Source organism: Calidris pugnax, unplaced genomic scaffold (genome assembly GCF_001431845.1).
Source record: "Calidris pugnax isolate Ruff unplaced genomic scaffold, ASM143184v1 scaffold70, whole genome shotgun sequence".
NCBI classification, from domain to species: domain Eukaryota; kingdom Metazoa; phylum Chordata; class Aves; order Charadriiformes; family Scolopacidae; genus Calidris; species Calidris pugnax.
The window spans coordinates 12,764,561-12,786,928 of NW_015090862.1; the positions used below are offsets into that span (position 1 = coordinate 12,764,561).

At 48.4% G+C, this 22,368-nt stretch overlaps 1 protein-coding gene across 3 annotated transcripts in view; it reads left to right on the forward strand.

The window, feature by feature from the left end:
• The window catches only part of NTRK3 (neurotrophic tyrosine kinase, receptor, type 3), a 226,263-nt gene that overhangs the window by 45,150 nt on the left and 158,745 nt on the right, over window positions 1-22,368 (forward strand). For all 3 annotated transcript variants that reach the window (XR_001412371.1, XM_014944753.1, XM_014944754.1), the window contains exon 4: window positions 16,125-16,193. Coding sequence is in view for 2 of the 3 variants with exons in the window: in XM_014944753.1 (XP_014800239.1) it covers window positions 16,125-16,193 (69 nt within the window). In the remaining variant the exon portion in view is untranslated. The remainder of the gene's footprint in view (window positions 1-16,124; window positions 16,194-22,368) is intronic.

Consider the following 22,368-nt stretch of genomic DNA (forward strand, 5'->3'; position numbering starts at 1 on the left):
GACAAGAAACCTATGAAAGGGATTTTCAGCATTCAACTGCCTGAATGGTAGACCTCAAAGTGCTCCAAAGTGCAGCCTGGCAGGGTCATGCCTGTCCTTTAAAGTTTGAAATTAGCTGTATAAGTGTAAGGGGTTTGAGGCCAACCTAATCAGCGGAGGAGCAGTGGGTGACTTGAAGCTGGAGATGTGGACCTAGAAATAACTTTGGTTCCTTTTCCTTGCATAAGGAGAGTTAAGGCTCTGTGGCTTGTCTGATAGTTGGTGCCATGAAGCTTATCACTGCTACAGAGGCAATTAATCAAAAATATAACTGTGGGGTTTGCAATGTAGATCTACCTCTTCTGCTGGCAATTGGGCTGAGGCAATTGACTCCTCCTAGAACAAGTACTGTCTGGATGTTGAATGTGGGTGGATGTGGGTCTGATCTAAACTGGATATCATCTAGTGTCATTTTGTGTCCTCGCTGGAGGTCATCTTGCTGGGCAAAGTTACATTGGTTGGTTCCTAGTCCCATTTTTGTGCAGCTTATATAGGGATCATTCTGGAAAACACCATGCACTGGATATGAGGATGAGCAGGTCTAAGTTGTGGAATATTGAGCCCTTTAGCCAAGATTTATGGAAGTTAGTGTTAGCAGGTGATGCCAGTGAACATAGGAAAGGTTTGGTGTTGACAGAAAGCCTCGGTCTTTGGCTTGAGGCTGTACAAGAAAACTTTTAGGATGATACAGTTCCCAAATTTGAGAGAGATAAACCATCTGAATACATATTTACTATGTTGCCGTGTTTAACACAGCTTATTAAGGAGAAAGTATTGCATGTTCTCGTTCTCTCTCCTAATAACACTGGAATGCCTTGGCCAATTTACTTGAACTTGATAGAGGATTATAAGTCATGAGGATATCAAATTCCTACTCGTATCATGAAAATAGGCAGAGGAATAGTAAAGAGAGGCTGTTGTAGTGCCTTGTGGGGAGGAAGAGAACATTATCACATTCCTCATTAGGCACTGAGAAGCTGACAGAAGAGCTCAGCTTCACAGAGCACCAGGAATCAACACACGGGAGAGGACAGGATCTGTTTGCTGCTGGCCAAAGTGTCCAGCCTTTTCTGGCTGTGGGACAGTAGACCTGTGAATGTAGGAGAATAGGCTCCCAGCAGGATGTGCTTAGAGCAAGACAAGTTGATGTTCGCAGTGCCTGAATCCTCATTTACCGGGAAGCAAGTACTTAAGAGACTGTGATTCCTTCTAAACGCTTTCCTGGGTAGCTTCATACTCAACCAGCCAGTCAGGAGACGCTGCCTTGTATTTACAGAGGGTAATTGTGCACACCTTATTTATTGTGTAGTAAAGAAAACAAATTAAGACTCTGTAATTATAGAGACAGACACACTTTTAAATAAGGCTTAAGTAGTCAGATTTCTATTTAGAAAATTAATAATTGCCATTTCTGTCTGCATTCAGAGGCTCTTCTTAAACTGTCTTCTGAAGGTTTATACATGCTCTAAATTGACTTGTGGGCTAGCTGAGACACAGCTCCTGTCAAAGAGCTCTCTGTCAGTGCTGCCTGCCAGGGTAAGGATGAGGTTGAGGATCAAGCTTTGTCTTCCAGTCTTCACCCAAGGGTCTTAAAGAGACCCTGGAGTGCTTTGTGCTCAGTGTGACTGTTTTTGAGTATGGTATGGATAGGTCACCACCTTCTCTACAGGCCCTTTCATCTGTGTGATCCTGTCAGTTGTCTTCTCCCCAAAATGAGGATTGGGGAAGATCTGGAAGGTATTGGCAGTAATGCTCAGAGATCTGCTTTTCCTGGTGAAGACTGAGCTGTCTGATCTATGGGCTTGTTTTTCTAGGCAAACCTGAGCTGTGATTAATCTGGAGCCTCCCAGAACCTCCTCTCTAGGTTATTTTGTTTTCTGAGGATGAGGTTAAATTTGGTGTCCTGGTTGGGTTCATGGCAGTTGTGCAGTGTCAACTGGTACCCTGGTATTGGATGTAGTTTCTAGCTTTGATATGAGAATTCCCAGAAATGTGTTATGGTTTTAGGCTTTCAGAGGAAAGGAACCGCACCATATCTCCTGAAAATTGAGGTGGTTGAGGCAGGACAAGGCTGGGGAGTTGCTCTCTGCCCTCTTCATTGTTGTTTCAGGACAGCATTCGAAGCCCTCCAGCAAATGAGACCTGTGTGCTTTTGAAGGGTTGTTGGTAAGGTTCACCTTTGCTCTGTGTGTCTGAGAGCTTGATTGAGAACTTACACTAAATAAAGAAATAAACAAAATATCAGACTCTGAATTATTGCAAGTATAGCACTGCTCCCTCTTGGTCATGGCTTGAGGGTCGTTTTTCCCTGCTTTGTGGTTAATGATTTATTGTCTTGCTCTAAACCAGCCATTCTTATAAACAAAGCAGGGTTAAACTTACTTTTGCTCTCTTTCTGTAACCAGCTCCAGGCCCTGTGATTGCCTGAAACCCTCTGCTTGATTCTGGATGTCCTATTACCCTTCCTCCTTCTTCCTGATGATTTCTCCCTGCTTTGTCCTTTCATCACTGCGCTGCTGTCATACCCATCCTGTCAGTCTCCTCCTAACTTAAACTGTCATGTGTTAATTGCTCTTGATTTCCTGTCCATACTCTCCAGTCAGTGCAGCCTAATGAGTCCCTGCGTATCAGCTGGGGCACAGTAAATGACTATATGTAATCTCTTAGCTCATTGGGAGGGTGAAGTAAAATGCTTTTACCTAAACCCTCTCCTTGACAGTTTAATGTGTTTTATTTTGGTTTTACAAGTGGCTAAATAGGAATTGAATTTCTCTATGAATATAGGCAAAATAAAAAGTATAAGAAAGATTTAAACAGCCTTTAATTTCACTTAAGTGAATGTTTCTTTACTGTCCCTAATCAGGTAGGCAGCTTGGGTACTCTTTGATTCCCAATTATATTCCGTGATGCTCCTGCTCCAGCCCCTTCCAGGAGCAAACCTCTGTGTTGCGATTTATGGAGGGAAACATTTTCCCCCATGTGCCGATAGTTCTTCTATAAAATGCCAGGCATGCTTATAGTGCAATCACTAAAATAAACAGTAGTAACATCTCCTCTGCTTCCATAAACTTTCCTGTTCTACCCCCCATCTGCTTTGTCCCCTGGATGCCAGTGTAGCGCAGGTCCTTCCTGATATGCTAATCAGTGATTTGATGGCATGTTTATTCCCAGGTACCGCGGGTGACTGATAAGCAGTTAACTGCAGCTATTCCTTTTTCTGCAGTGGCAGAGGCAAGTCCTGTGTTTTACCAGCCGTTGTGCATGAGGCAGGAGGAGAGACCAGTTCCCTGCAGGACCATGGCTTTCCTTCAGGCTGAGTCAAAGTCATTTGACCTGCATTCAAAGGGCTGGGTAACTAATTCCTGACTGCAGGCTGCTTCACTCAGCTGTGGAGATGGTTTATTGTATTGTAATAGGAGGTACAACAGCAAGTTTGTGACTGATGTACTCTAGTGGGACCTGAAAGAGAAAGTTTCCAACTCAAACACTGTGCGCCTTGCAGCAAGACTTGCTCTGCCTCGGTTTCCTGTCTGAAAACCTGGAATAATAACATTTGTTTTCTCTGCTTTTATTTGATCTATTCACAGCATAACACCTTGTATTGTTTCTAGTGAAATCTGGCCTTGAATTGTGGGATGGTGCTGCAATGTAAGATGAGTTACAATAATACTATCAGAAATATTTTTTGGCTGCTCGGATTCTTATGTCTATCACTCTGGTACCTGGGATTTCAGGATTTTTCTGTGGCTTTGTCTCTCCTTCCTTCCTTTCAAACGTTGAGATATTCTTTTCAGCTGCATTGTGTGCCTGTGAGGCTTATTTCCCTTTCTGAAGTTTGATCAATTGTCTTTTGGCAGACACGTGAAATGGGCAACTGTGATTTTGCAAAGGTCCTAGTTTTTCCCATTCCCTCTTTAAAAAAGGCTGCAGACAATGCTGTGACATTTTGAATCAGGCTGTTCCTACATGAGTGTGCATGTTCATGTGTCTTTTTACAAGCCTTGTTTCAGGATTGGGGTAAAATGTGAACTTTAGACAAGTTGGGGCTTTGGGGGGGGTCATCCTCTGTCATATAGTCCTTCTTGTGCAACAGTGGCCTGATGGACATCTTGTTGTGAGCTGCCCTTTAAAGAGAGGTCAAATATTCCTCTTGGATGTGATCCTGAAGATGAGGTGTAGTTGTGTCTTGGTTAAACCTGACCACATCTCTGAGATCACCAGCAGCACAGAATAAGGTGATTTCTGGAGACCTGGGCATGACAAGGACTGGATCTTGCTCCAGGGCTCCTGAGGTCACTGTATCATGGAGGTACCCCAGAAACAACCTCTGGCTGTCCCTTTTACTTGATCCACAAACCTTGTGGGCTCAGTTAATAAGATGGTGGTGCAAGGCATGTTTTACCTTTTACCTGTGCCAGTGAGAGAGGTGCTGCACAGGAAGGAGGACCAAAAGGCAACTGAGGACACAGAAACCTTCTTGAAAGCTGCTGAGGGAGAGAGTGAACAATCATGGCAGGATGAGTGCAAGTTAAGTGACTGCACAAGTTATCTCACCTGGGGTTTTTCTTTCCATGATACTGGTTTACTAACAGTATGATTTCAGGGCTGATTTTCCCCTTTTGATGTACAGGCAATAAGTACCAGGGCAGAAAAATAGAAACATTAAAATCATATGTTATTTGAGCAATAAGATACGACAAGGCATGAATGATGGGACATTAATTCATGATGGTGTGTGACTAGGCAAGAATTTAAATGTCATAAGTTAGGCAGTCGTGTGTTTTATTGGAATGATAAAATTTTATTAGAAAACTTGGAGGGGGGGGTGGGGAGTGGAGTTTCCCACCAAGCCCCTCCTCTCATTTGTATTTGTGAAGGGATGCGCTGTGAATTGTGTCGGATGCAAGAGACTGTGGGGTATTTACAAGGCTGCCGTAAGAGCACGAGGTTTGTCTTCCCCAGGAGATGTGGGTAACGGTGTCTGTAGGCTTGCTAGTGACTGAGGATGAGGATGTTTCACATCCGCTGCCCTCCGGACTGCTTCCAGCCAGCTCTGCGGGTCTCCCTTGCGGTGGGGCCGTGGCCAGCGCTGCGCTCGCCGCGGGGCCGCGCTTCAGCACCACGGACAGAGGCCTTCACCCCCGGCCTCTGGTCCCGGCCTCCCTGCCTTCACCCCCGGCCTCTGATCCCAGTCTCTCGTCTCTGCCTTCACCCCCAGCCTCTGGTCCCAGCCTCCCTGCCTTCACCCCCAGCCTCCCTGCCTCCACCCCAGATGCCAATCTTCCTGCCTCCAGCTGAGCTTCCCAGCCTCCAACCCAGGCCTGGCCTTCCTGCTTGTGACTGGGCCTCTCTGTCTCCCACCCTTCAGGTTTCCATACCCTTCCTGCCTCCAACCCAGTTCTCCAGCCTCCTGTTTTCTCTGCCTGCAGCTGGGCCTCCCTGCTGCCAAATCAGCTCTGACCTCTCTGCCTGCAGCCTAGAACTGTCCCCAACCACCCTGCCTTGCAGCATGGACCCTAGTCTCTAGCGTCGCCTGGGCCTCTTGGCCCTCCCTGCTTGGCCTCTGACCCAGCCTCCCTGCCTGCACTGAAGCCTCCTGGCTTCCCTGCCTCTTGCTCAGCCTCAAACTGTAGCTTGGCTTCCCTGCCTGCCCCCCACTGCCTTCTTTGTCCTTCTCTTGGAACAATCTCCTTCCCCTTCCAGCCCCAGCCACGCACCCAGGGCAGTGAGTGGAGCAGTGCCTCTGCACACCTGGCTGCAGGTGCAAGCTGGATGAAACCATCAGATGTGAGCCCACCTGAGGGGTGACCAGCCTGGTTTCACTACCACCTGCGCCTTTATTCTTCCATCTCTCCTGCTATGAAGTCAGTTTGCCAAGATGCCTGTTTGACAGATGCAGTATAAACTTTCTGAACTGCAGTGTCTCCTGGCACTGGTTTTGTTTTGCAGCGTGAATGGAGTTGTCTTGCAGCACTGCTGCTGTCTGTGGGTTTCTCACATGAGTAGTTCTCTAGGAGAGCTGCCATCTGACCTCAGTGCAACCGCAACCCATGGGCTTTGGCTAAATGTTTGTTGTATCCAGTTGTGCGTGTTGATAATTGTGGGTAATTTGCTGCCACAGAATAATGAAGGAGTGCCTGCTGCAGTCTGAAGCACTCGGTGCTTCATGGTGATTATTTTCATTTGAAAATATTCCTCACAGTGACCACTATTTGAAGATAAAGGGTGGGTGAAAGACAATTCTCCTTTAAGTACATCATGTCTTGAGAGGAACAGGAAAAATGTAACTGCTGTGTCCAGACATTCTTGTGGTTTTTGACAGAGCTAATTGTCTAAGACAAAACATGTTTCTGCTTTTGGGGTTGTTATAAGTGAGGAGTGTAGCAAGCAGCCTTGCTGGACTCTGACTGTATTAAGTCACCAACAGCTCCCTGTCCCCCTCAGCCGAGTGTTCCTGGGACTGTGATGAGGCACATCATACCACGACTCGGGTGTTGCTGCAGGCAGGTCTCTGCTTGGAGCATTTCTCCTCCTTATGTGCTCAGCTGCTGCAATTGGGAGCATTTCTGCCCGAAAGGCTTTGCCCATGCTCAGGTGCACTCCAGGCATCTGCTGCCTCCGTGCTCCCCATCCCCACCCCTCGGGCCCCTGGAGGGAACCAGCAGGCTGGTGCGAGGCAGCTCCCTGCTTGATGCTGTCTGTCTCCTAGGCTGAGTGTTTTTCTTCCCGTTTGATGAGACGTAGCTGGAGCACGTCAGCCTCACCTCCTGCTGCGGCCAGGAGCCTCCACACAGCATGGGAGGTGGCAGCTGCTGTCTCTGCTGGCTGATGGTGTGGTCCTTTTGGTCCCCAGGTGCCCACACACGTACCTCCCCACACCAACACACTGCCCCTGTGTGCTCCCCAGCTCTGTTCCCTCATGGTGTCCAGCCACTGCTTCCAGGTCCCCTGTGCTGTTGGGTGCAGGTGGCTCTGCTCCCCGCTGAGGTGAGGCAAGTGCTGTAGGCTAACGGCAGGCTTTCTTTTCATTAGCTGGTGTAAACACATTTCTTTGGTGGCAGCCTGCTTTTCTGAGCCCAGGAAGACCATTTTTCCTTTTATCTATAATTTAGTGAAGTGTCAAGCCACAGAAGTTTTAATGGTAATGAGCAGCAGAGGAAATTTATTCACTGCGAAGGTGGGTTTCATTCCAGGCATGTGGGGTTTTTTTTTGGTGGGTTTTTTTTTTTTGCTTTGTTTTTTTTTTTTTTTTTTGCTTCCCTCACAAGAAATGTTGGCTGCTCATGCAACCTCCTTTCCGGTGTGTTCAAGTGACCTTCCCTGTGAAGCTCACCACTGCAGTTCCTGTTTGGCTCAGTGGCTTTCCAGCCCCTGTCCCACGCAGGACCTGTTGGCCAAGCGAACTGGCAAAGGAGAAGCGTGGAAAATATATCAAGGTGGGAGTATTTGTGTGCTTGCTGAGGTGCAATGGGAGAAAAGGGAGTCACGAGTTCCCTGTCTTTCACTTTCTCCTGCTGCTGTGCATCTCTTACATCTGCTTCCCAGAGCAGCTTCTGTGATGGATTTGACTGCTGAAGAAGGGCAGGGAGGGAGGGGCTTTTTTTGGGATTACATGCAGTGCTTGCCTTCTGGCAGCCTATGAAGCTGCCAGTGGTGACTGGAGATAAAAAGTGGATCAACATCATATGGAAGCATCGGGGCTCCTTCCTGAAGTGCAGAAAGGCAGAGAATGAACCCTAGTGTTGGTCAAATATGAGCAGGGGTTGGGATGTGGATGTGGGGGCGATAGGGGACCATTCTGCAGAGAGGGGTTTGCAAGAAAGGATTGAAGCACGGAGTCATTCAGGAAAGAAGGTTGAAATGGAGCAGAAAGGGGATGCGATGTAGAAAAGGTGCTAAGGAAATGGAGAGGAGATGGAGGGTTGACTGAGGTATGGAAGAAGCATGTGTGTGTGTGAGCTCTGCGGGGGGGAAGCAAGTGTAAGGGAGAGATGGGTTTGCTAGGAAAGACTTGGGAGCTGCGCCTCTGAGTTAACCAGAACCTTCCTCTCCCCTTCGATGTGGCTTTGGAGGCAATATTAGAATCTTCCTAATTATTTTTCTTGGACGAGTTTTGCGATCCTGATGATATTAATTATTCTTAAAGGTCAACAGCACTCACTTGAATCCCCTTCTGTTCTATCATGTAATCAGTTAATTAATTGGAAACCATTTAGCAGTGTCTGCTGAGAGCTTAGCCTGCCTTATGCCCTGTTGTTTTGCTATTGCTGGGAAATATATATGTATGTGTGTATATATATATTCATATTTGTACCCCTTCCTTTCTTCAGAGGCTCTGCAGAGCGCTCGGTACCTTCCCAGCCCATCACAGCCTCCAACACCCTTCCCTGAGGCAGACAGACTTGGGGCTCAGGCCCAGCTGTTTCTTCTCTCTTTACTAATCCCCTCCAAGTTCAGTGTTTGAGGTTTTTCAGATCTCAGTGATTTCTGGACGTCCAAGTAGGTGGAGAGTTTATTTTTTTTCCAATATAAACTTGATGCGAGAGCCTTCTAACAGCTGAGAGCACAGCCCCAGTCCAGGAAAGAGTGGGAGGACCAGACTGTGTCCCAGCACATCTGTGCTCGACGTGTTGAAGTTGAGGTTCTTGTGTGGACATTGCCCCCAGCTCTCCCAGTGCCTCCCTGTGCATTTGGGGTGACCTTCCAGCTGGGATTGAACCTCCTTAATGCTTGCTGCTTCAGTGTATTCAAGTGGGAGCTGGTGGGAAACACATGGGACTGTGTTTGGGGTCTGCTGTTGCCATGTCCTTGAAGATGCTGGGAAATGCCCCTTGGACACTGCTCTCCTTCCCATGCTGTCTCCTTGAGCTGTGCCTCACTGCAGCACAGAGCTCTCCTCTTGCACAGAGTGATTGGGTTTGCTCTGGGTCCACTGGAAACCTGTGAGTAGGAGGCATTCCCCAGTTGTTCTCTGTTCCCAGCTTGAGGAAACATGCAATTTGAAGAAAACAGGCAGGATAAACCCAACCCCTTGCTGGATCTGTCAGCTGGCAACCCTTGTTCTCAGTCAGCACACATCTCCAGGATTATTGTGGTGTGCCGAAGCAGGAGGAAAAGCCCAGAGTTTTATTTTGGACCTAATGGATCTAAAATTACTACAGTTTGGGAGAGAAGAAATGGGGCAGGGGCAGAGCATCCCTGAGGATGTCTCAGCTGCAGGAGGGCAGCTGTGGGGAAGGGCTCTTGCCCCTTGCATGTTGTTTTTTTCTTTTCCTTGACCAGAAGACTGGCTCATTCTGTGGATGCTGCTGGACTCTGCCCTGCAGGGAAGCTGGCAGGCAAAGAGAAAGCAAATGCAGGGCTGACCCAGCTTTTAACCTTTCCTCGAGTCCTCTGAGAGCCCAGATGTCATTGGAAAAGAGCAATGGAAACTGGACTACACTCGTTTCTCCCTCGTTGTGTGTAGAGGGCCAGATCCTTGCATCTGATCTACCTCGAAGCATAGGGGACAATATTACCCACATCTGGTGGTGGTTTCCCGTCTGTACCGTGTGCTGAACCAGAACTGTGAGCAGCAATAAGCTCCGAGGGGTGATTTGCCTCCAAACAAAGCTTCAAGCAGCTGGGAAATGCCTGAGAAAAGATGACTTGGAGGGTGTGGAAGTGTCATGGGGTTGGAGATGGCCTTTAAAACAACATTTAAAGTGTTTCGGGATGGGATGGGCTGGGATGAAGGCAGCAGCAGAGATGGCTTGCTGCGTTGGCAAAGGCAGTAGGAGGAGAGGCGTGGGGCAGATGTGCGGCTGGCGCCGGCTGTGGGAGCCCTGTGACAGAGGCGTGGTGCCTCACGCCTTCCCACTTGCTCTGCAACTTCTCTTTTGTAACGCTATTGTTTAAAGAACAATGCAGGAGACCAGCCCCTTCCACCTCCTTCAGCTCTGTTTCAGTGACAGTTGGGATTTTACAAATCAAGATTGTGCAACTGGGAAATACGGAGGGGTTGGTGGTTCCTCCTCTGGTATCACACTTCCAGGGCTAGCAGGTGGGCATTGGAGCGGCAGGGTCTCTTCTTGTACGTCACCGATGATGGTTTCTTGCTCTGTTCTAATGCAGGATGCTTTGAGTTTGGGAAGTTATTGCAAATTCTGGCTCTAGCCCTAGAACAAGAAGTAATTTGGGGAAAATGAGATGATAATGTGATGGAACACACTGTGCAACAGATGCCTTGCAAGGCACGGGACAATACCCATAGACATGAGAAAGGAGTTAGTTACGCTGACCAAACTCACAAAGGATGATTGAACCTCAGAGGCTTTTTGGTTCTGCTGTGTTTTGGGTCAGTAAAGACCTGGGTGTTGCTAAGGGGTTGCTTGAAGAGCAGAAAACTGGACTGTAGGTCATGTCAGACCATGGAAGACCTTTGTAATCTGTCCTACTCTTCCATAGCACCGATACACGTGTCCTGATGCTGAGCCTGTGCAGGGAGCACAAACAGGAGAATTGCTGGCAGCTGGGAAACCTCAGGGTGACCATTTTAACACCGTGTCCCGGTCTGCTTGCTCTGCTCTCCAGCTCTCACCTGTGCCTGACATCTCCCAGTGCTTTTGCAGGCTCTATCTCAAGCATGTCCTGCTGAGGCTTTGCACTGAGCTACCAGAGATTTCAATTGAGTCTAATATTTGCAGAGCCTGATTTGTGGGGAGACCTGTGCTGCCACAGCTTCTGGGACTTGCTGGGGTAATTTTAGCACATTCATTAAGGGAGGACAGTGCATTTTTTGCCTTAATGAGCAAAGCTGCTTACTAAACAGGAAAAGGAGGGAGGGGGAAAGGGAGGGCAGGACAGGCAATAGGGAGTGTAGCATTGCTTTTAGAGGTCACTGGAGTTATCTGGCAGGGACAAGCAAGCCCCAGAGTGTCTTTCCAGTGTTTCTCTGGTTCAAACCCAAAGCTTTAGCGGCTTACTCGCTGCAGAAATGAAGCCTGGATGGAGCTACCCCAGCATGCGAGGCTGCTGACATTTTCTTCTCCTGTGGCCACCGGCATCCAGCCAAGGCTGCAACGAGCCGTGAGGTGATGGGAAATGCATCCGTTGTGCCCAGAGCACAGAGGATATCAAGGGAGTCCCACTCAATGCTACCGGCATATCCAGTGCTGGGGACCACAGCTGAGGATGTGCATCCCGCCTCTCATTTCTGCCAGGCAGTTGCTCACGCTCCCTGAGCCCCAGCTGCTCCACACAGTTAATCCTCCCCCCTCCCCGATCAGGATTTTCAGAGTGGCACCATGTTATTAAAACGTGTGAAAAACTTCTCCCATACAGAAGTTAATGTGTCAGGTTGGAAAGAGGGGCGAGCGGAGAATGGGGATGCGTGGAGGAGGGACAGGCATGGAGGGTGCCTCCCCAGCAGCAGCGTTTCTGCCATGACGTTGGGCTGAACTGCATAATATAGCTTACAGTTTAATTACAGGGGCTCCTGCTTGTTGGTGTCATTAATGAGGCATCCGGCTTAATTTAGCCGAATAAAAATGGCTTTAATAGTGGAAACATTTTTGGCTGCTGGGTTATTGAGGGAAGAGAAAACATGCTGTCTCCCCTTGCACTGAAGTCCACTTGTTCTGGGTTGCACGGATCCAGACGTCTCTCTTATCCCACGTTCACCCATCTCTTTTCAAGCTCAGGAGGAGGATGAATGGAGAGAAAGAGCAAGAACTGGGACTTTGCTGTCACTGGGTGATAATGTCCCACCGTTGAGGTGTGCCTGGGGTTACTGGTAGAGAAGGCTGGTGGGGACATGGCATGATAAGCCAGCTGCAAAGCAGGAGGCTAGGAGCAGGGCTGCTGGGGCAGGAGGAGAGTGACTGGTGTTGAGCCTGAGTCACGAAGCAGTTCGGTGTCTGCTGCTCTGGACCTGGTCCAGGCAAACTTCATCCAACCCCTTTTCCCTACCCAACTCCTTTGAAACCTGCTCCAGAGGCAAAAAGGAGCCTGGCAGCTATTTCTAAAGACTGTCTCCGTGGAAAATAACGTCTTGTGAGTGATGGAGAAAATGTCCCGTGGCAAAGAAGCAGTTTGAACGTGCTCCAGGAGTGCTGATGGCAGGTCTGTCCTGAGAAAGACAGGTTCCTGTTCTCTGCTGAGAAATATGCAGGGAAGGTGTTTTGCTTCCCTCCCCCTGTGTTTCCTCGATGCGTGATGTGCCGTGTTTTATTACAGGTGGAGCTGATGCACAGGCTGTTATAAAGGTTGTCTGGCATGCTCCGCTACAGGACTGCTTCCATTTTCCTATGAGTCTGCCAGATTTTAATTGCTCAGGCTGAAGTTTTCTGTGTTGGATGTCTGCTCCTGGCTGTTTTTTTCTTTTAATTTTTTTTTATTATTCTTATTTCTCTCTAGTTTCAAATAAAAATCTGCTTAGATGTTTGAGGTGGCAGAAGGGAGGAGGGGGAAATGGGATGTTTTGCTCAAGCTAGGAAATACTGGTGATGCTCCTGTTACAGAGCACCTGTGCCCTCCTTTAGTGGAGGGGAAGGAACTTTGTCAAAGGGCAGATTCTGCTTGGAAGACTTGCTTTTGGTCTGGTTTGTTTCCTTACGTGGGCAGAGTGGCTCTTGATCCAAATGGAAGGGAGAAGTTTTGCAAATTTTTGGGAGTGGACAGGGGAGACGAGGAGCAGAAGTCATCTTGGGAGACTGGGGTTGGGTGTGGGAGAATGTAAAGGCAAGAAAGGTCATAGGAAATTTGGGGATGGGTAAGAAAATTGGGGCTGAGAAGTATTTGTGAGTGGCTGGAGGACGATGGATAGTGTGATTCAGCCTGCTTGGGAGACAGGCTGGATGGGGTGGGGAAGAAAAGTAGATCTGTAAGGAGAGACCTGGTGCTGCCCAGCCATGGGTGCAGGAAGGGTGGGATTCAGATCACTGCAAATGATGAGGATCTGGAGGTAACAATGGGCTTTTGACCTTGGAAACCAGAATGGGCAGCAGTAGCTGGGAAAAGATTAGTCCTGCCATGGGAGGGCCTTGATTTCCCCAATCCTCCCCATTTATTTTCTATAAAATGCTGGGAAACTCGGTTTGAGCACAGGGGGAACCTTGTGAGCACTGACCAGGAGTTACAAAGTGCCGGAGCTCGGTTCACCCGCGGAGCTGTAATTAAATCTCCTCGTATGCATGTGCTGCAGCACTGTCTCTAATTACACAATCACATGCTATCTTCCCCAGGAAACCTGCCCCATCCGGCGCACGGGATGGATCTATTCTGGGGAGAAATCAGTGCTGTGCAGTGAGATTTCTCCATAGGAGCTCTCTATCTTTTGCGGCAGAAGTCAGCAGGTGTACGCTTTGCACATGGAAACCCAATCCTGGCATCTCTGACTTTTGGAGTTTTTGTGACCAAAATAATGTATTTTTAATATGTGTTTATGTGTGTAGTGCCTGTCTGTCTCTGTGCTGAGATCAGGGACCTTTGCAAGGGTCCATTGCCAGGACCTTTCTGAGGTTTTAATTTGTCCAAGGTGTTTTTTTCCAATGACAAACATGTTCCTCCCCACGTGTGTCCTTGATTGAAAATGAAGCTGTTGGTGCTTGTCCCACTGACCAGCCCTGCAGAAAGCTGATAGTCAGGTCAGATTGAACATCAGCTTTGCCCTTTGAGAGCAGAGTCTCCTGCCAGATGTGTGCAAGTGAAGACCCATCTCCTCTTTGCCTCATACTTGCTGTGGTTTTTGTCTGGGGGATGGAGGAGGTGGTAGGAGCTGGTTTTCAGGGACTGCAGGAGATGAGAAGCGGAGCACATCTGCCTGGCAAAGCTCCTTGCATTAGTGAGGATGTTTCCTTTCTCCATCTCTCTGTGTCCTAAATTGTAATAACACGATCATGCTATTTTTGATTCCCTTATTTGCGTGGAAAGCCTGTTGTTTTTTCTCTTCTCTTTCAGAATCCAATTTTCTCTTGACATTTCTGCCTAATGTAGCAAAACATGACCTTTGAGAAAGGACATTCCAGCAAGATTCACTCCCTCCTCTGCATCTCTGCCTCTCTCCCACATCTCGCTGTCTCTCATGCATCCCCCTTTACGCTTCCTTCTTCTCCCTGCTTGGGGGAGGGAGTTTACTGTCTCGCTTTTCAGTAGCAGCGAGCTGCTCCCTCCCCTCCTACTTTTCATCTGTCTTTGCAAAGTTTCCAGGTGCTCAGTGCTCCGGGGTGGATTAAAAAGGGAGTTTTGCAATATTTCCCCCCACTCCTCCCTCCCTGACTTAGTTTCACCTGCTATTTTTGCTGCTTTTCTAAACTTTATCGGAGGCTGGGAGCAGTTTGTCTACAGCCGTAGGAGTGGTGGGATCTTAGTCATGTGAAATGAGGTACCTGTGGTTTGCCATGGTTTCCGCAGCGGGATGGGCTGATATGAAACGGAGCCAGAGCTTAATGATGCAGCGTTGTGCTGTGGAAGTGTTTGGGCTTATTCTTCTGCCAGGCTCACAGAGAGCCTTTGGGACGATGCGCGAGCTGTGTGAGCTGCAGAGGCTTCCCCACTCCTAATTGCAGGGTTTGGGGCTTCGCAGCATCGCTTGGTGGCAGGAGGGACAGGAGCAGAGTTGGTTTTGCTTTGGGTGGTCCCTGGGCTGTGCTCTCTCTGCGTTTGCCCAGCATGTGCCTGCCCTTGCTGCGACCTGGGGTGAGGTGACAAATGAATCTCTCATCCTGAAGCTTCGTGGATCAGACCTACCCCAGCAGGAGCAGTTCTGGGATTTGCTGTCTTAAGTTTTAATTCATTTCTGCAAATCAAATGGGGATCGTGGGTTGAGCCAGGCACGGCTGGGTTGCCTGCTGTCACCTCTGTGCCACCTTGTCCCCTACCTCCTCCTCTGAGTGGTTCATGCCTCTGGCCCCTTGTTACCCTTTCCGGCAAGTGAGGTCATGGTAGGATGGTACCTGAGACTCACACTGAGCTGCCCCGCTTGCCCACAGCCTGCCCGGGCAGCTCGCGAAGAGGAGGGGGCTGGTGAGGACAGGGCTGGGTTCAGCAAAGGATAGGAGCCAACATCTCCTGTGTTTTCTGGAGGCCAGTATAGATGTGGGAGGCTTTGGGTTTCTGCCAGAGCTTGTGACCACCCATCTCTTTGCTTACCCCATGGGCTCGTCCCTCAGTTGGTGGCTTTCAGGCTGGCTGGATGACCCCAGGAAGGCTGCCCACTACAGAAGGCATTTTGTTACCATCTTATCATGTTGTTAGAAACTGAGGACTTCCTTTCTGATTGCTCTGCCTCAAACACATTTTTTTCTTTTGTTTTTAGTACTTCAAGTCCAGGTTGGATGCGGTCTTGAGCAACCCGGTCTAGCGGAAGGTGTCCCTGCCCATGGCAGGGAGGTTGGAACTCAATGATTTTTAAAAAGTTCCTTCCAATTCTAACCATCCTATGATTCTGCTTAGGTTGCTTTTACACTCTTTTATCCTGTCTAGCTTTCAGCTGAAGAGGTGACGTCTTCTGGGTTGCAAAGCTCTCCCGGGTAGATGAGATTTTATGTTTGTGCAAGTTTGGGCAGATGGAGAGAGGGACGAGGAGCTGTTGGCTGCTGTAACAGTGGTACCCCTGGGTGCAAACAACACACAACCATACCGGGACACTTCGAGCACGCAGCTACTGCAGATCATATGCTAACACCTTGGGTAATCATCATGCTGCCATTTAAACATAGCTGTTACTATTTTTAACACGTCGTTTGTACCTACCTTTTTTTTTTTTTTGTTCAAAGTGTGAAATTAGACTTGTTCTCTCTGCTTACGGTTGGTCAAGCTCCAGATTCATGGGCAAGAATCAGGCACATCTTGCTCTCTTTGTTTTTTTCCTTAACATGGCAGCATGATATAAATCCTTTTCCCTCTTGGAAAAAATAAGTAAAATGAGAAGCTTCCAATTGAGTTTGTCCTCATTAAAATCTCTCATTATAAAATCTAAACTTGGGTACTAAACTGCTTGACAGCCTCCCCGTAGAGGAGGACGATGAGCTCTGTGGAGGCGGTAGGGCCACGTGCAGGAAGAATTATTTACCGTGACTACTTTTTTTTCTCTTGTTAATTTTCAGAGACCTCTCTGGGAACCGGCTCACCACTCTGTCATGGCAACTCTTCCAGACCCTGCGACTCTTTGAACTGTAAGTCCCACCCTAGAGGTGTCTCCTGGGAGAAGAAGGGAGACACAGTGGAGGAATGATTTCCAAATAGAGCTATTTTGAAGCCTGTGAATAATTACCTAAAACTCCAGTGGGCAGCACCATCCTTGGGAGGGTTTCCTGGGCACAGGAGCACCAGAGCAGAACTGCCTCTCTTTTAACTTCACAGCAGCCGGCTAATTAATGTCGGGATGATGAACAAGTCATGCTTGGGGTAGTAAATGGTTGACTAACTCTGGGAACACATTAGAAATACTTACTAGGCTGGATTTTGAATGCATCTTCTCAAATGCTTGATCCTCATCTGTTGCAGAGTAGGGCTACCTGTTTTCTTTAGCTCATGGACAAGCTTTATAAGACATTTGTTTTTTAGGCAAATGACTCCATTGCTCTCCAGCAATCGAGGCACCTCCCAGCTCCGATGTGGGAGATGAGATAGTGTCTCTCCTGGGGCACCGGTGGCCTTCAGCCTGCTGAATTATTGATAGAGCATTCAGCACTGTGCTTGAAGAATAAGTGGACACGAAATCAATGGAGCGTTGCCCTGATGACCTGTTTTGTTGAATTTTAGAAATAGTTGTTTGGTGGGTATAAAAAATATATATATGTAGGATTTGTCCCAGAGGATCCTGGGAAGCTCCATTCATCCTCACTGATGATCAATAGAGCTGTAAGCTTGAAGTGACTTATGAAAGAATAAAGACAGTCTTTTAAGTGGGAGTAAGTGTGTTATCACCGGTGTTACTGCAGTGTATTTTATTTCTGTCAAATTGTTAAATGAAAAATACTAATAGTGATATTAGAAAATAGAGAAACGCCCTTCTGATGGGGAATCTGGCTTGCAGAGTTAAAATGCTGAATTTGGAATTTGTCTCCTCACTGATTACAGCTCTAAATATTTTTCAAGCCTGGCTCAGGTTTCAAGTTTAATAGCATGAGTCATTTGTATTCTTAGACCTTTACTTATTGTCATTGCACCGTCTGGCAAAACTCAGATTGATGGTTGTTACCCAGGAGAGACCCAAGAGTAGAGGAGCAAATGGGGCTGCAGTCCTGAGCGAGAGGCACTGGCAAGGCCTGGTGTAGCAGTGAGCCTGCAGATTAATGGGGATATTTCCAATGCGGCTCGTTTTTATGTGGTTTTGTTTCATTTGGTCATATTTTGGTCCTTTGGGTGTGTCCCAGGTCTGCCAGCCCAAGTCAGGCTCAAAAGACCAATATCAGGCACAAAGGGGATTGAGATGCGGCTGTTTGGGCAGCAAAATGTATTTATCCCCACCTGATAAAGAATACATCTGTGTTGTTCTGCTACTGTGATCCTGACAGGGAAGCTGGTGTGCTTGGCGTGGGTTTGGTTGGTGTCAGCAGAGTCACTTGGGGTCAGTGCTCTGCAGCCTGGCAAACGGGAATGATTAGAATTACTTGGCTCCAGTTGGAGCTGTGCTGAGAGTGGTTTTCTACAAGACAGCAAGCCCTGATTGATGAAAAAAGTAATGCAGATAGAAATGTGGGAGTTTGTGGGGCGGGTTGGTGGGAAGAGGTGATGGGGTGGGAATGCAGCACTGATGTGATGTGTGGTGTCCATGGTGTCCTGTGGGGAGGCTTGGCACCACGTGGGGCTGGAATCTTAGACAACTACTCCTATCACTGCACTCTGAAAGGAGTCTTGGCGAATCAGCTCCAGTGATCAGTTTAGACCCACAAGTGTGTGTGCCCACAGGGTCTGGTTTGCTGGGCTGGAGTAAGAACCTGGTCAAATTAATTTTTTTCTGAGGAATTGCTTTGTCACTGATGCTTCCTGACAAATTTTCCCTTATCACTAAGGATCCTCCATCCATGTAAGCACAGGTAGGATGGTCAGTACCAGGATAACATGATGATGATGTTCCCCAAACCGTGAAAGAAGAGGGATATTTTATCTGATACCCACTGGAATGTTGGTGTTAATGGGGCACGGAGATGAGCCTACAGTATCCTCCTGGGGCCATGAAATTGTCCTGCTGAGCTTTGGATTTGTTTGAGAGAAGACAGTGTGGAAGTGTAGCCTGAGATATGGGCTCTGAATAAATCATTCCTACAAAGATGCTTGGAATTAAGGTAAAGACATATGCTATGTCATGGTTCCGAGCGCTAGAAGGATGGGACCTGTTGATGAGGAAAAGTAAATCTCAAGACAGGGAGAAATTAGTAATGGATGTGCAAAAGTGGGAAATATTGTATTTTTTTTAGAAATGCAGAGGATGGGTGCGTAGAAGACAGTTTTTTGGCACACTGAGCTCCAAGGAGGCTTCCAGAATCTGGGAGGGAGACAGAATACATGGCCCACATAAAGTGAGTGTGAAGCACTGGTGAAAGCTAGAAAGGGAGTTGCAGACTGACATCAGCCAAGGACTTGAAGTTGAGCCAAAACTCTCTGGAGAGGAAGAAGGCAGTGAGCAGCAGAGACTGATGCAGAGGCAGCAAGCCTGAGGAAGGCAGACTGAGCAGCAGCACTTGTGCACAGCTGTGGAGAGGCCAGAAGATCCGAGGGGCATACAGATGCTGGCAGGAGCCTGCTCTTCTTGAGAGAGAGAGGTCTACGGGGAGGGTTGGTGGGACAAGTGGGTGCAGGTCTGCAGTGGTTCACTGAGTCCCAGTGCTAGCAGGCAATCCTGGATCTTGAGGGAGGATAATCGCTGAAGGCAAAACTGTGACGTGCAGCGAGGCAGCTCAGAGCAGCAGAACACGTGGGAAGGGAAGTGATGAGAAGATCGTTTCTGAGAGAGTGTTGGGAGTAGAGGAACTACAACTGATGTGACATGGAGATTGCCAGGGAACATGAAACCTGACAAAGCCACTCATAGTGAACATGGAGGAGGAAAGAGCAGAAGACTAATGTGAAGATCATGCCACGCTATGAAAGCAGGCAGGTGGATGGGAACCTGGGGCTTGAAACAGCTGCCTGACTGCATTCAAGGTGTCTCAAGCTCGGGAAGGTGGTATGGCTTTAAAGCAGAGTTTCTTGTCAAACAGAGTTGAGCTTTTCCTCTGCTGACTCACAGAAGAAAGGATGGCAAAAAGGAGGCACACTTCCAAAGAATATTATCTCTTTCTCCTCCTGGCCAGAAGCAAGGCTTGGAATGGTTTCCAGTAACTCCAGCCCTAATTCCCAGAGCACAGGCTGACCTTGACCAGCAGGGCTCAAGCTAATGTGTGCACAGCTCTCCTAAGTCTGAAGCTGAGTGCGCACAGGGAATCATCTGACACATGCAACAGCTCATAAACATTGGACTTAGAGCCTTTCTTATCCAGAAGTCACAGCTGGTTTCCTCTGTCATGTCCTTGGCTTCCTTTGTCATGTCCTCAGAGAGCTTAGGGCTGACATTTCAAGAAATTCCTTCCCGGAAAGACCTAAGACTCTGGATCCAATTACTTCTTTGGTTGTATAAAACCTTGTAGTCCTGAACATTTTGCCGCTCTGCCTGGCCCATCAGCATTTCTAATACCAGCAGTCCCTGCCAGCTTACCCTGCAGTAGATTTCTGCAATGCTACAGCAAGAGGCTTTGGTGGGGATGGGGCACAGCAGCATCTCCGATAATGTTATGAGTCCAACTTAACATCATCTGTGGCTCTAGCTTGAAAACTTATTGCCGCCAACAGTCACACTAATAGAGTTGTAGCTAGACAGTGGGTACTTGCCTGCTCTCTGCATTAGCTAATCCAGCCATCAGACGCCACACGTTGTTCCCTGTCTGAGTTCTTCCCTTTCCATCCCATCCTTTTCTGGCAGGGGTTTGGAAATTACAGTTTTGGCTGGACCGCCAAGAGAAGCCCTGCTTCTGGGAAATAAATAGAAATGAAAAACAAAAATAGGTTTCGTTCTGTCTCTGCTGGGCGCTCTTTGGTTCTCAGGCTTAGGTCTGAGTCCCGAGGTAGGAGAGGGCTTTAATTGCAAGTGTATGAAGCCTCGGCAGCAGTTTTATGTGAATCAAAGCAGACAGGAGAAGTGAGGCAAGGATCTCCACTGCCCTCTGAGAGGCTTTAGCTGCAGATTTGTTTTAGCTGATGAGTGGGGAGGCATAGGACAGGACGTATGGCTCATCTCACTGTATAGCCTGAAAAAAAAACCTGCTCTCTGTATATGTGAAGACCTGACTGTCCAGTACATCCTGTGATGCTGATGGCATCCCTCTCCTGCCCTGGTCTGCCCTTGTGTAGGCTGTCCAGGCAGTTTTGGGAGGTGATGGGTACGGCTTTCTGTGAGGAGCAAAGTTGGGCTCAGCCAAGCATTTGCAGCATTGTATCTAGAGAGTTAACTTGGTGCCCAGATGGCTCTGGGGTTTCAGCTCTCTCATCGTCCCCTCGAATGAGGGTGCAGGGCATGGTTGCCCCAGTTTTCCTCTGTTCCAAACACAAGTGCCCACTGTGTGAGAGGCTGTGCCCAGAGCATGCCCTGCTGAAAGCCTGTGCTTTGCCTGGGGGCTGGAGGATGACTCTGGATCATGTGCAGGTTTGGTCCCTTTTCAGGCCAACTCCTCAGTGCAAAGAGCAGTGAGGCTCTGTAGAGAGAGGCCAGCTTGCTTGTGGCTGTGATACTTGCTATTTCTCACAGGCGTTTTCAGTTTTAACGAGGCCTTCAGAAGGTGTGGGAGTGGGCACAGCTCCTGAGCACGTGTAACCAAGTGATGCTTTGGCAACATTTCCAGGCTAAAGCTTCATGCAAAAAATGCCCTTTGGGACTATTTGTCCTCTCTGGGAGTAAGCAGGGCTGCATATGTCTTAAGTGGAGGAGCCTCTTGCCTTAATTTTCACTGTGGTTTCACCCATTAAACACATGACACCAATGAAGACCTCTTGGCTGCCCCATTGTGCCTTTCAGCATCTGTCCTTCCCGCTGTGATGGGAGGTGTCTCCACAGCACATGGTGATGCCTTCTGGCATGACAGTAAATTTTGGCCAAAGGGCACTTTGTAGTCCCCAAGATGCTTCTCCTCCTTGAAGAAAAGGGACGCAGAGGGTAGTAGATAGTGGGGACACATTACAGAAGTCACGGAAGGAAGGGTTGGAAGGAGCTGCAGCTCCTAATGATCCCTGCAAGCCATGAGGCTGGAGCAATGATGAGGTCTGAGGTTTTTGGGGAGGTGCAGGACAGTGTGAGCATGGGAATCTCTGTAGTTCTCTGGTGAGCTGGCATGGCATGGCAGGACAGGCACCATGCAAGGAGGGAGGGCATCTCCCAAGTGTCAAGAGGGCTTTTGCAGCGTGTGTTCTGGAGAACGGGTGCACACATCCGTGCCCCTTCTACCTGCAGTGTCATGCCAGCTGCCCGTGGCACTCGGCAAATCCAGATGGTGATGGGAGTTAATTTGTGCAAAAGCCCCTGTGGGGGTCTCGATTAGAGCGAGTTACCTCACTGATGTTGGGGCAGGTCGTGGGTAAGTTCTGCCCTGAAGCCCGCTGCTCCTGTTTTATTCATGGGCCTTCATGAATTAGCAATGGGCCGGGAAGGCTGCTGTCTGTTACTTACAGAGCTGCCCTTAAGTGCTAGGGCAGCAGCAATCCCCACAGCCTCATTTTGTGAGGATATTTGTAAGGGAGCAGAATTTCTTCCCCATTTCCCCAGAGCTTCTGCAGCTCCCTGGTAGGTCCCAGGGTACAACTCAGTTACCTGATCTACCTTTAGCCAAGCCCATGGCTCTTACCCTCATGCCATCCCATGTCCTGCTGGTAGCAGTGACTTTGGGGGAATCCCAAGGAGAAGGTGGATTTGTGGCCGTGCTGAACAGGATGTAAAGCCTGTGCGAGGCACTGGCTGTACCTGTCGGAGCATGCAGGGAACGCCTCATCACTCGAATCCCACCAAATCACAGCACTAATCTGCTTGGATCTGTTGTATTTAGTGCTTTGGCCTTTGAGTCACTTGTCTGAGCTTTGTACTTGTCTTGCAAAGGTTTAGGTGTTTGTGATGGGAAAGGAAAGAACTAATGAAAAGCCACAGAGTGAAATTTAACTCGGTGCTTGTTCCAAGAAAAGGTCAGATGGCATCTTCTTCTATGAGAAGATTCAAAGTGGCATCATTAGGGTTCAGGTTTAACACCCCTGAGTACTACCAGAAGATCCTTTCTCCTCCTCCTCCTCCTTATCCAATATTGTATTGACAAAACAGCAGCTGCACAT